The sequence below is a fragment of the Pongo abelii genome, chromosome 2, assembly GCF_028885655.2.
Source record: "Pongo abelii isolate AG06213 chromosome 2, NHGRI_mPonAbe1-v2.0_pri, whole genome shotgun sequence".
Taxonomy (NCBI): Eukaryota; Metazoa; Chordata; class Mammalia; order Primates; family Hominidae; genus Pongo; species Pongo abelii.
The window spans coordinates 81,239,570-81,253,783 of record NC_085928.1 but is presented as its reverse complement, the minus strand read 5'-3'; the positions used below and the strand labels follow the sequence as shown (position 1 = coordinate 81,253,783).

At 42.7% G+C, this 14,214-nt stretch overlaps 1 protein-coding gene across 4 annotated transcripts in view; it reads left to right on the top strand.

Annotated features, from left to right (window-relative positions):
* Positions 1-1,002: 1,002 nt before the first annotated feature.
* PPP4R2 (protein phosphatase 4 regulatory subunit 2) overlaps positions 1,003-14,214 on the top strand; it is a 70,130-nt gene continuing 56,918 nt past the window's right edge. The window contains exons 1-2 of one of the 4 annotated variants that reach the window (XM_024244067.3): positions 1,003-1,652; positions 2,284-2,365. In XM_024244067.3, the coding sequence (XP_024099835.2) occupies positions 1,241-1,652; positions 2,284-2,365 (494 nt within the window). In that variant the 5' untranslated portion in view covers positions 1,003-1,240. 4 annotated transcript variants of the gene reach the window in all.

The window sequence follows — 14,214 nt, the reverse complement described above, 5'->3', positions numbered from 1 at the left end:
AGTAGTTGAGGTGGGATTTGAATATTGATTCCAAACCTTGAGCTCTTAATGACTTTGCTGTATACATTACTTCTTGCCACAGGTGGGCCAGTGACGAACGAACGTTGGGTTAAGCAGGGAGGTATTCTTGTTAGGATTATTAACAATGCTTAGTGTATGTATGTATTTTTAATTTTATTATTATTTTTTGAAACAGAGTCTCGCTTTGTCGCCTAGGCTGGAGTGCAGTGGCGCGATATCGGCTCACTGCAACCTCCGCCTCCTGGATTCAAGCGATTCCCGTGCCTCAGCCTCCCGAGTAACTGGGATTACAGGCACGAGCGACCACGCCCAACTAAATTTTGTATTTTTAGTAGAGACGGGGTTTCGCCATGTTGGCCAGGTTGGTTTTCAACTCCTAACATCAGGTGCTCCGCCCGCCCCAGCCTCCCAAAGTGCTGGGATTACAGGCTTGAGTCACCGCGCCCGGCCTGTATTTATTTTTATATAGAGAAGGGCGAGGGAGCGGGCTCATTTTGTTGCCCAGGCTGGTCTCGAACTCCTGGGCTCAAGCGATCCTCTCGCCTCGGCCTCCCTCCCAAAGTGTTGGGATCACCGGCCTGAGCCCCCTGCCCGGCCTCGTTGAACGTTTTTTAGGCGCATTCTGAACGTGAAGTGTATACTTCTCGTTGAATTCTCACAACAACTGCATAGGGCATCGGTACCAGTGCCCTCACTGTACAGATGGGGAAAATGAGGCTCACAGAGGCGAAGTAAGTAGCTTAAGTTCACACAGAGAGCAAATGGCAGGGATTCAAAGCCTAGGAGTCCGCCTGCAACCCTCTCGCCTGACCGTCCAGTCTTCAGCTCCGCGGAGCGTGGGCACGGGGCCAGGGCTCGGGCAGCCGCCGGGACGCAGCCGCCACTGGGGCCCCAGCGTCACGCCTCTGCCGCGCACGCGCTCTCGGGTTCCGGGCCGGAGCGCGCGGCGGGAGCGAGGACGGCGGCAGGGAGCGTGCGCGCGGTGACGTGCCGGGCGCCATGTTGGAGGGTTGGTGGTAGCGGCTTGGGGAGGTGCTCGCTCTGTTGGTCTCGCTCTCTCGCACGCTTCCCCCGGCTCCCTTCGTTTCCCCCCCCCGGTCGCCTGCGTGCCGGAGTGTGTGCGAGGGAGGGGGAGGGCGTCGGGGGGGTGGGGGGAGGCGTTCCGGTCCCCAAGAGACCCGCGGAGGGAGGCGGAGGCTGTGAGGGACTCCGGGAAGCCATGGACGTCGAGAGGCTCCAGGAGGCGCTGAAAGGTGGGGGTAGCTGCCCCCTCTCCATTCCCCCTCACCTTCTCCGGCTCGCTCTTCTCTCCTTTCAGGGCGGATGGTTCCGAGGACCGGGGCCGGGCGCGGCGTGGGGAGAGTGCTTCCCGGGCTCCCATCCCCCTCCACCTCCCCAGGGGCGGGGAGCCCTGTGGGCAGCTCCCTCCCGCCCCGCTCTGGCTTTGTGTCGGCCGCCGGCGTCTGGGCTGGGGGAGGGGAGCCGGGGAAGCTCTTGCGGGGGCCCCAGTCTTTCTCCCACCCGTTCAGGGGACGAGTCGTGGACCCGCAGACCCCCTCCCTCCCAGACATCCTCCTTTCTCCACCAGGCTACCCGCACGCTAGGCGTTGGGGTGGGAGAAAAAGTAAAAGGTTGGTGGGGGCGGGGGTAGGGGGTGGCATCGCAACTTTTAAGTTGTCTCAGGATGCCTTTTTCAGGGCTTTTGAAGTCATCCTTCCGCGCCCTAATTTCAAGGTGGTTGTCTTCACTGTTCTTGATTGCATGCCTTCCACGCAACAGGCTTGAGAACAGTGGCTTTCAAACTTCGAATAGAGAGATTTCAGCGTTTTGAGAATTATTCTTTGACATACAGAATCATTTGGGGACGGCTACTTGGGATAGTTGGTGTTTCTTAAAAAGGCAGATTTATGGACTTAGATAAACAATTGGTGGGAGTCGGGGCCTGGGGATTTTTATTTTCACTGGATTCCCAGCTTAATATAATGCTGGTGTATCCCCGGACCACACTTCGAGAAGCACTGCGTTAAAAATGGTTTGTGAAGTTGAGTGCCCCCTTTAGGAGGATTCTTGTTATCTGTAAAGAGGGTGACATGTTGGAAGTAGAACTTGGAGGATTGAGGTGGTTAGTTATTTGGTTGAGAGGCCTTATTTTTTTAATTTTGTATTTAATTGATTCTTAATAAGGGAAAGGACTAGGAGGAAAGTTTGTTTTTAGAGCGCTTTTGAGAAAACTGATAACATTTTTTTTCTTCCTTTATCTAGATTTTGAGAAGAGGGGGAAAAAGGAAGTTTGTCCTGTCCTGGATCAGTTTCTTTGTCATGTAGCCAAGACTGGAGAAACAATGTGAGTTGAAAACATGCATTTGTCGTTGTAGACCAGTGCATTATTCAGAATTGCTCAGGAAAGGGAAAAAAGTGTATTTTGGGATAATTAAATAATTCATTCTAAATTGTAGAAGTCCTGGTCATTTAAATAATTTGTATATAAATTTACATTTAAAGAACGTATACACTTATTTACCCTACACATGGTCTCTAATGGATTTTAAAAACTTGTGTATGTTAAAATTTTCTTTATAGCTAGGCTTTGGCACGCTTAGAGAATGTATTAGTCTTAACGAGCCAGAGAAAGGAAGAATGCCTATTCCATTATGACCCTTTTTGGCCATAACAAATAGGCTTATTCCTAGAATTTTGTGGCTTTGATTCTCTTTCAGAGTCTTGGTGGTATTTTCTCATACTGTTGTGTGTCCAGCCTTTTTTTGGTCGTATTTGCATATGTAGGTGTTTAAAGTGTCACTTCTGTTTATGTCTTGAGGACTCTGTGATTATCTGACAAATTCCAGATGCTACAGTTTTGACCTGTAGACTTTCTAAGATAGCTAACTTGTTACATATGCTCAACATTTTATTAAGCTCGTTTCCAAATGTTCTGAATCTGAAACTTACACTATAAAGTTAGGGCTGTGTTCAGAAGGAACATTCCAGGTCATTGTTTTGCAGTTTGTGTGGTAGACACAATCTGGCTAAGTTTATTTGTAGAGGACAGTGCATCTTTGATGACTTCTTTTTGTAGTCTTTGGGTGGGGGCTGGGGCAGCAGGAAAGGGGTAGGTTTCTATGGTTTCAGTGTTAATAAGTGGGTTATCTGCCCAGTATGAGTGTAGCTTTCAGCAAGTATTGTATAATTTCTCTGGCTTTATTATTAGCAAGTGTTCATTTCTCACAATATTTGCTTATGGTTGTAGCCTAGTCTTTTAACAACTGGCCTAATTTTAGAAAGAAAAAACCTTTGCTGCCTCAGTGCTTGATTTAATGGTCATGCCTGCAAGCTGAATCTCCTTAGTATTCTATTAAAATATACCAGTCATTTTGAGAACGACACTGTGATGTGTTCAATCTTGTATTTCTATTTATTACATTAAAAAATGGGACCCTCTCGTGGGGGAGCCATTTTTACCTTCGCGTTAGGGTTTCATATAGAACGTCTTGATTTAGAACAATATAAAACTGTTAATTTGTGCTTATATAGATAAGCCTAAAAATGACCACGTGCCATCTTTCAAAAATAAATTAATCCCTAAAACAAATGCTTAGACTGCCACTATTCCTCTTGAATTGCTAGTCGGCACAGACTTAGCCCTGTCAACAATGTCAAGCCAAATAGCATTTTACTTTTGGCTGTTTTTTGATATACAAGATTTTATCAAACTTTGGAGATGAGTACTTAAAACCTCTTATTCAGTTTATCAGGTTTGTACACACTGCTTTCCCTTTTTGATAAAGTACATTGCCTATAAATGTATAAATAGTTGAAAGCTTCTAAAAGATAGCTTTTTAATATCCTGTCTTACTGGAACACCAAGTGGTTGGGGAAGTTATCTGATTTTTTTTGGACAGTTATTTTATCCTGGTAGAAGAGGACTTAAAATTCCCAATCCCCCACCCTTTATTAGGTGTCTATATATTCACTAAGCATGTTTTATACTGAAATGATTGGTGTACTTAGATTCTTATATTCAATGGAATTTGGAAAATATTTTTTATTTTATTATGTAAATAGCAGCCAGTGTTTATGCATTTAGCTTTAAGCTTTGATTTCTTTTTATCAACATGGCATATCTTTGATACTGACATTTGCAGAATTTCTGTTACCCATTTATGGCTAAACTAAGCTTTGTCTAGTATGTGAGATTGTAACAAGAGAATGAGAATGAAAATTTAAAGAACAGCAATTTAGACTTTTCTGATGTTTTAGGATGGGTGGATTGCTTAAGATAAGCATTTCCACCGGATGTGGTGGCTCATGCCTGTATTTCAGCACTTTGGGAAACGGTGGATCACTTGAGCTCAGGACAAAAAATTTAAAAGTTACCTGAGTGTGTTGGTACATGCCTATAGTCCCAGCTTCTCCAGAGGCTGAGGCAGAAGAATTGTTGGAACCTGGGAGGTTGAGGCTGCAGTGAGCCATGATGGTTGGTGCCACTGTACTGCAGCCTGAGTGACAGAGTGAGACTCTGTCTCAAAAAAAAATTTCATAGTTGTTTTTATTTTCACTGATGCATTATAGTAAGAAAGCATTAACAGAAGTAGCATGTGAAACTGTTTATGGATCAAAATCAGTGACCCCCGCCCCCCAACAGGCTACTTAGTTTTCTTTTTAAAAGACAATTGATTTGACACTTGTTTTCAGCTTTAGAGATGTTTTAGAATTGTAAGTGTAGGCTTTTACAATGGAGGAGGTTGTAGGAAAAATTTGAACATTTTTACTTCTTAGTCTATTAAAATTACCTGTAAACATCTGATGTAGGAAGTTAGGAAAGATGCCAAGACATACTAAATTGATGTGAAGAGGGAAACTATATATGTATATAACTAAAATAATTAATCCCCAAGTGAATTGTTTCTGGCCACTTCAAAAAATTGTTTTTATGTTGGAAAGAATACACTCTTCTGAAGGTTGACGTAGTTTCTGACATCATGCTAAATACATAGTATGCGCTGAATAAACAGGAACATATGGCGTGTTTCAATCATGAATTTAAACACTTGATGCATTTCAGTCATGGATTTAAAGGTATTTGATGGGTTTGAGTTGCAATTATTATCTTTTTTGACGGTCAAGTTGTCTCCCATTTGGCCAGTAGTAGCCTTTTCCAGTTGGCTCCTGAGTCCTTTTGACATGACCTTAGTAGTCTTTGATGGTATCCTTATTCTCTGGTATAAGAATATTTTCCAAGCTCATTTCCTGCCCCAGATGTGAATCAGATAATTCTCAAGAAGACCTGCCTTTTAGTGGGAAATGGTGTTTCAAGACTACAATCCTAGTGGTAGAGATGTTTATTATTACTCAGCTAGATAAAATACTAAAACTTGGAATTCAGAATCAGGAATACAGTGTTTTCAAAAGTTTTTTTTTTGTTTAGGTAAAATATATTTATATAATTTACTGGCCAGGTGCGGTGATTCATGCCTGTAATCCCAGAACTTTGAGAGGCCGAGGCAGGTGGCCCAGGGTCACTTGAGCCCAGGAGTTCGAGACCAGCCTGGGCAACATGGTGAAACCTGTCTTTACAAAAAATACAAAAAATTAGCCTAACGTGGTGGCATGTGCCTTAGTCCCAGCTACTCCCAGCTACTTGGGAGGAGGAGGTAGGAGGATCACCTGAGCCTGGGAGGTTGAGGCTGCAGTGAGCCGTGATTGTGCCACCACACTGCAGTCTGGGCAACAGAGTAAGACCTTGTCTCAAACACACACACGCACACTTGCACACTTATATAATTTACCATCTTTACCATTTTTGTTTGTTTTTTTTTTTTTTTTTTGAGATGGAGTCTCGCTCTACACCACACTGGATTGTAGTGGCACGATCTTGGCTCACTTTAACCCCCACCTCCCGGGTTCAAGCGATTCTCCTGCCTCAGCCTCCCGAGTAGCTAATTTTTGTATTTTTAGTAGAGACAGGGTTTCACCATGTTGGCCAGGATGATCTCGATCTTTTGACCTCGTGATCCACCCGCCTTGGCCTCTCAAAAGTGCTGGGATTACAGGCGTGAGCCACCGCCCCCGGCCCCATCTTTACCATTTTAAGTGTACAGTTTGGTGGTAATAAATACATGTATATTCTTTTTTCCCCCCTTTTATCTCTCCTGTTCCTTGCTCAGTCTCTAGTAATCACCAGTCTTTAGACTCTTACCTTTGTGAGATCCACTGTTGTAGCTCCCACATATGTGAAAACGTGATGTTTGTCTTTCTGTGCTTGACTTAACTTCACTTAACATAATGGCCTACAGTTCCCTCCGTGTTGTTGCAAATGACATGATCTAATTCTTTTTTATTGCTGAATAGTATACCACATTTTCTTATCCGTTGATGGGAACTCAGGTAGGTTCCTTGTTTTAAAAAAAATGTATTTTTGAGGCAAGGTCTTGCTGTTGCCCAGGCTTTAGTGCAGCAACTCAGTCATAGCTCACTGCAACCTCAAACTCCTAGGCTCAAGGGATCCTCTTGCGTCAGCCTCCTGAATAGCTAGGACTTACAGATAGGGTACATGCCACGATGCCTGGCTAACTTATAATTTTTTTTGTAGAGACAAGGTCTTGCTATGTTGCCTAGACTGATCTCCAACTCCTGGCCTCAAGCAGTCCTCCCAAAGTGCAAAGATTACAAGGCATGAGCCATTGCGCACTGAGCTTGTTTCATATTTTGGCTGTTGTGAATAGTGCTGCAGTAAACATGGGAGTGCATAGGGGTTTTCCTTTTTTTTTTTTTTTTTTTTTTTTTTGAGACGGAGTCTCGCTCTGTCACCCAGGCTGGAGTGCAGTGGCGCGATCTTGGCTCGCTACAACCTCCGCCTCCTGGGTTCAAGCAGTTTTCCTGCCTCAGCCTCTTGAGTACCTGGAATTACAGGCATGCGCCACCACGCCTGGCTAATTTTTTTGTATTTTTAGTAGAGATGGGGTTTCACTGTGTTAGCCAGGATGGTCTCGATCTCCTGACCTCGTGATCCATCCACCTTTGCCTCCCAAAGTGCTGGGATTACAGGTGTGAACCACTGTGCCCGGCCCAGAGTTTTTATAACTTTTTGCATACCAAAAATCCTGGTTCTCTCAAGAACACAGGCAGGGTATGATAGAATCAGGATGTCTTGTAATTACTGACTGTAACCAACATTACACATCAGAAAGTCTAAAATAATAATGCGAATATTACTGCCACCAATATAATTACTAGGAATGTTAAAATTTTTTTTACATATTCTCTATTTCTAGCCCCCATTTAAAAGTTTTTCTGTCTGCATTGTCTGAGCATATTGCTGTTACATAATTTTCCCTTTTGTTTTTTTTGAGACAGAGTCTCATTCTGTTGCCCAGGCTGGAGTGCGGTGGTGCGATCACAGCTCACTGCAACCTCTGCCTCTTGGGTTCAAGTGATTCTTGTGCCTCAGCCTCCTGAGTAGCTGGGGTTACTGGCACGTGCCACCATTCCCTGGCTAATTTTTGTGTTTTTAGTAGAGACGGGGTTTTGCCATGTTGACCAGGCTGTTCTCGAACTCCTGGCCTCAAATGATCCTCCGCCTGCCTTTGCCTCCAAAGGTGCTGGGATTACGGACATAGTCACTGCCCCGGCCGACTTTCCCTTTTAACTGTCACTCTTAGTTTTACAGTAGGTATATATCTCATGCCTACAACCAGTCTTTATGTCATTGTCATTGTATTGTCTCTGTCTCTAGTTAGTTTGGTTGTCTGAATGAAGCTTATTCTTTAATAGATTATTGAAAAGGGGCTAATTGAAACAATATTTCTGGAGTTTTTTTTTTTTTAGACAGAGTCTTGCTCTGTTGCCCAGGCTGGAGTGCAATGGCGCCAATCTTGACTCACTGCAACCTCCACTTCCTGGGTTCAAGCGATTTTTCTGCCACAGCCTCCTGAGTATCTGGGATTACAGGTGCATGCCGCCACGCCCGGCTACTTTTTTGTATTTTCAGTTGAGACGGAGTTTCGCTATGTTGGCTGGGCTGGTCCTGAACTCCTGACCTCAGGTGATCTGCCTGCTTTGGCCTCCCAAAGTGCTGGGATTACAGGCATGAGCCACTGTGCCTGGCCTAACTTTTGTATTTTTAGTAGAAATGGGGTTTCATCATGTTGGCCAGGTTGGTCTCGATTTCCTGACTTCAAGTGATCTGCCCGTCTCGGCCTTCCAAAGTGCTGGGATTACAGGCATGAGCCACCGTGCCCGGCCTGGAGTTCTTATGTGTATGTGTTGTATGTTGTCTGTGCCTTTTATTCTTTTTTTTTTTTTTTGCCCCCCTTTTTATTTCCCCTTTTTGTTGAGCATGGGGTCTCGCTATATTGCCCAGGCAGGTCTCAAACTCCTGGACTCAGGCTATCCTCTCATCTGTGCCTCCCTAAGAGCTGGAATTACAGGCATGAGCCACCATGCCTGGCATGTGCCCTTTAATCTTGAAGGTCACTTTGACTGGAGATAAAATCTTTGGTTCACATTTTCTATCCTTGAGTGTCTTAAGTTTGTTTATTCTATTGTTTCCCTCAATAAAACTGTTAAAATCTATTTATTTTTGAGACAGAGTCTTGCTCTTTTGCCCCGGTTGGAGTGCAGTGATGCAATCATGGTTCACTGTAAACTCTGTCTTCTCACCTCAGCCTTCCCAGTAGCTGGGACTACAGGTACATGCCACCACACCTGGCTAATTTTTGTGTTTTCTGTAGAGATGGGGTTTCACCATGTTTTTAGGCTGGTCTCCTGAGCTCGAACTCCCGAGCTCAAGTGATCTGCCCACTACGTTGGCCTCTTAAAGTGCAGGGATTACAGAGGTGTCACCGTGCCTGGCCAGCTGTTAACATCTGATAATTTTTTTTTACCTTATAAACTGCCCACTCTTTTTGCCTACCTTCCTAAAAGATTTTTTTTCTTTAAAATACAGTGTGGGGTGTGTGTGTGTGCGCGTGTGTGTGTGGGGTGTGTAGTGTGTGTGTGTGTGTGTGTGTGTGTGTGGAGTCGGAGTCTTGCTCTGTTGCCCAAGGTGGAGTGCAGTGGCGCCATCTCGGCTCACGGCAACCTCCGCCTCCCAGTAGCTGGGATTACAGGTGCCCACCACTATGCCTGGCTAATTTTTGTATTTTTAGTAGAGACAGGGTTTCACCATGTTGGCCAGGCTGGTCTCAAACTCTTGACCTCATGATCTCCCCGCCTTTGCCTCTCAGAGTGTCGGGATTACAGGTGTGAGCCACTGCGCCCGGCTAAAATACAGTGGTTTTTCTAGACTAGATCTTTAAAAGCATTTTGAAAATCAATGTTGGATATTTTGGAGTCATTGTACTCAGGTGTATGGTGTGGTCTTTTTTTTTTTTAATCCACTTATCTACACACTGGTGGTACAGTCTTTCAATATGAATTTTTAAATTTTTAAAAAATATTAAATATTTCAAGAAAGTGATTGGATTGTTGTCTTTGGTTTTTTTGTTGGGGAGGGGAGGGAGACTATATTGCTGCATGTTTGCATATCTTCAGTACTTATCATTTTGTCTTGAATTCTTCTTTTGAGTCCTTTTTTAAAAAGTAGTGTTACTGGCTGGGTGCAGTGGCTCACGCCTGTAATCCCAGCAGTTTGGGAGGCTGAGGCGGGCGGATCACCTGAGGTCGGGAGTTCAAGACCAGCCTGACCAACATGGAGAAACCCCATCTCTACTAAAAATACAAAATTTGCCGGGTGCGGTGCATGCTTGTAATCCCAGCTACTCGGGAAATCACCTGATCCAGGGAGGCAGAGGTTGCAGTGAGCCGAGCTCACGACGTTGTGCTCCAGCCTGGGCAACAAGAGTGAAACTCTGTCTCAAAAAAAAAAAAAAAGCAGTGTTTTTGAGGTATAATTGACATACAATACACTGTATTTATTCAAAATGTACAAGTTGCTAAGTTATAATATCTACACTCAGGAAACCATCACAACAGTCAAGACTGTGAACATGTTCATTCATTACTCCCAGAAGTTTGCTCATGCCTCATTGTAATCTTCCCTCCCTGTGTGTGCTTCCTTCCCTCCAAGAAACTTTTTGTCAATGTAGATTAGTTTGTGAGTTCTAGAATTTTATGTAAATGGAACCATACAGTATGTATTCTTTGGCTTCTTCTATTCAACATAGTTTGTATTTCTTTTTATTTCTGAGTAGATGTGTCGTATGAATATGCCACAATTTTTTTTTTTTTTTTTTTTTTGAGACGGAGTCTCGCCCTGTTGCCCAGGCTGGAATACAGTGGTGTGATCTCGGCTCACTGCAACCTCCGCCTGCAGGTTCAAGCTATTCTTCTGTCTCAGCCTCCCTGGTAGCTGGGACCACAGGCACGCACCACCATGCCTGGCTAGTTTTTGTATTTTTAGTAGAGATGGGGTTTCACCACATGGGCCAGGCTGACTCCTGACCTCGTAATCCACCTGCCTCGGCCTCCCAAAGTGCTGGGATTACAGGCGTGAGCCACCACAGTCGGCCCAGAGTAGCTTTTCTAACTATATGGAGTACTCTCGTTGCTTTTGTGAAGTGTTTTAAGAACGTGGCAGTTTGCATTCTGAAATTCCAGGCTGTGTTCACCACTCCTGCTCTTTTTTGAACCTTGTCTTCATTTCTCTTGACTCTCTTCTCATTGTGGGGCTTACCTCTAGATTGGAGCATTGTTGGGTCACTTTCAAGAGCTCAAGTGAGCAAGACCTGCTTCGTCTTTTTGAACTCAGAGCAGTTTATTCACTCATTGCTAGAGTTGGCAAAATCCATCTCAGTTTCAGCTGCTGTTCTCAAATTGGTCTGCAGTGATTTCCAGTGAATACCTGTTGGCTATTTTATGATTCTCCTGTTCCTAGGCCTTTGAGATACACCTTGACTTCTCTCTGTCACAGATCCCAGTAATGTTGAGGTCATGTGACTCTCAGTTTTTCCTCATCCACTTTTTGGGGTCTGTGGGAATACTGTGTCAGCTAGTTTTGTTGTAAATATGGTCCACTGGTTTTTGGTTCTGCTCTCTAGTTTGGTCGGCCATAAGGTTTTAGAGAGATGAAAAACTGTAGCACCACTGCCATCTTCTTAGAATTCTGCTTTTTAGAAAAACTTTTACATCCCTGTTAAGTCACTTCCCTCATTTATAAAATGGGATAATAATAGTACCTTGAAGTGTGGGCAGGCAATACATAGGAAACTCAGCACAGTGCTTGGTACGCAGAGTAAATGCTCGATAAATAATACTCGTTGTTATGTTGTTGATAATGCATATTTTGATTCTGCTTTTTTTTTTACCCCTCTACAGTTTGAAGTTCTTTGTGTTCAGGTATTTTGACATAACAGTAAGAAAATAAAAGTTTGTTTAAAAGTAGTTATCGACAACTAATACCCGCATTATTATAAAGAAATTCTCCTTAAGCCCATGAGGCTGTTAGATCCTTTTTTTTGTGGGGTTTCTTTTATCTTTTTCTTTTCTGTTTTTTGTTTGTTTGTTTTTTTGTGATACAGAGTCTCACTCTGTCACCCAGGCTGGAGTGCAGTGGTATCTTGGCTCCTTTGAACTTCTGGCTCCTGTGTTCAAGTGATTCTCCTGCCTCAGCCTCCCAGGTAGCTGGAACTACATGTGCACACCACTACGCCCAGTTAATTTTTGTATTTTTAGTAGAGATGGGTTTTCACCATGTTGGCCAGGCTGGTCTCGAACTCCTGACCTCAAGTGATTGACCCGTCTCGGCCTCCCAAAGTGCTGGGATAACAGGTGCGAGCCACTGCATCCGGCCTCTGGGGGGTTTCTTAAGAGGGAATTTTGTTTTATTTTGTCTAACATAGTATTTCTTGGACACTTTGAAAATTGTTTCTAAAATGTCAGCCAAGTACTACCTTTATGAATTTTTCCACATTCTTGTAACATCTGTACAATTACTTCTTTAATGCTTTTCTTCAGGTCAGGTGAGTTTTTTTTCCTCAAAAGTTTTTTTAAGTGGAAAGAATATTACAGATAAAGGTCAAGCCCTCAACCTCTGGCCCCTGCCCCCCGTCCCATAACCACTGTGTTAATTTTTTTCCCTTAATCTTGCTTTGGGAAATAAGATCTGAAGCCATTGGCTTGGTATAGTGGTTACGTTTTCTGAGTCACTTTACAATCTATAAATACTAAAATTACTAAAATATGAATTATCCACGTGTCACCTAAAGTCTTCTCATGTGCTATCATCACAGTGGTACACAGAGGAAGCCCAATAGATTTTCAGTAAATATTAGTTGAATAGATGCCCTTTTGCTTCTAAATAGTCCAGTGAGTGAAGTTATTAAGGTATGAACATGAATGAAATTATAGTTTCTTTTTCATCACATCATGTAAACCTGAATGGTACACTGGAAGTTAGGCACACCAACTTTCTGAGTAGAGTTAATTTTTCTTATCTTCATTCTTTTGGGTGCCCAAATAAGCTCATGTTTTCCATGGTCAGTTTAGTTTTTACTAGTTGTTGGCTAGTTTCCTAATTGCATGTGAGTTAGCATGTGGTGATGGTGGAGTAATGTCGTGTCTTGGAGAGAACATTGCTTGAGTTCCAAACTTAGCTTTTCTACTTCTTGGTGAGACTTTGGACAAATTATTTGTGAGCTTGTTTCCTCACTTAAAAAAATGGGATTTGTACCTTTAGTTGTTTCAGCTGTTGTGAGGACTTGAATAATAAAGTATATAGCTATAGATACGAAAACTTCGGGGACAGTAAAAATTATCTGTATGCTGGGCATAAATAGAATGAATATGGCTCAAGAAACAAGTCTAAAGTACTTAATCTTGTGGAATGAACTCTGATTGGACAGTCAGGAGAGCACTAAACAGATTTAGGTTTGAATTCTGAATTTCATCACGTAGTTACTATATGACCAAGGCTGACTTCTCTCCCTTAATTTCCAGATGTGTAAATATAGGTAATAAAGTAGGTCTATTTAAAGGGATGTTGTGGGGATTAAATGAGTTTATATTTATAAGGTGCTTAATGCAGCGACAGGCATATAGTGAGTGTCCCATAAGTGGGAGTTACTGTAACTAATTATTCTACTTTTAGTGATTTTCATCACTTAAGTTACTATTGGTCACAGTTTCCTCAGAACTAAATGAGAGGCTTGTAATAGATGATCTCCAGGGTTCCTTCCAGCTTGAAAGCTTAGAGGAATCTCTGTGCTGCAGCACTGTTTGTCTGAGAGTGGTATTGTAGCAGTAGCGACTAGAAGTGGGGAATGGGGACATGGTGATAGTGCTTAGTGTTAAAGTGTCTGATAATAATGTGAGATGTTAACTGTTAGGGAGTAATTAATAATTGGTTAATGGTGTGGAGACATTAAAAAGTTGAGAAGCAGTTGTCTATATTGCATGACAAAGAGCAGTCACCACTACTACTAAACTCTTTAAAGTCACAAAGAGGTTCTCAAAATATCTGTTAGTTTTACCTGTATGCACATGTGTATCTATATCTACGGATCCACTTTGTGTCTGCCAGTGAATGTATGGGTTCGTAATGTTTATGGACTATTACTGTATATGACATTACTGGACACCTGTCAAAAACTTCACGTTGCTTCAAAACATCATTAGTAAGCTTCAGATCTCATTAGTAAGAAGAAAAGGAATTTATAGTCCACAGAACACCATGCTTTCTCTCTGCTTGTAGACTGAAAGTCTTTTCCCTTTTTGATGTAGAAGTTTATTATTCAGGATCCATAGCAAAAAACTGAATCGCTGACTAAAACATAACTGTAGATAATTGAGGAGAGTGTTTACTGTTTAATTACATGTGCCTATGGAAAGCATTATATGTTGAGAAATGTATTTTAGATCTTCATTTTCACTAGCTCTCTGATGTGTTCGTTTGCTTGTCTTCTCTCTGGTTTCACCCAATAGCAGTCCTGTTGATGTGTCAGGCTGCCCAGGTTTTGCATTGCTTGTAATACATGTGTGTGGCAATCTACTTGTAACCACTTGCACATTCCATCCCTATCGGATACCTTGGGTAACCTATTACCTGAATATTAAATATTTTTGAGAACTCACACCATTGACTATAAAGTGAATAATAGCTCATTTAAGTCTCAAATTAGTAATGATATAAAACAATAGTAATAATGCCTTTAGTGGTTTTTTAAAAAATGTGGCATGGAAGTAGGGCTTTTTTGTTAT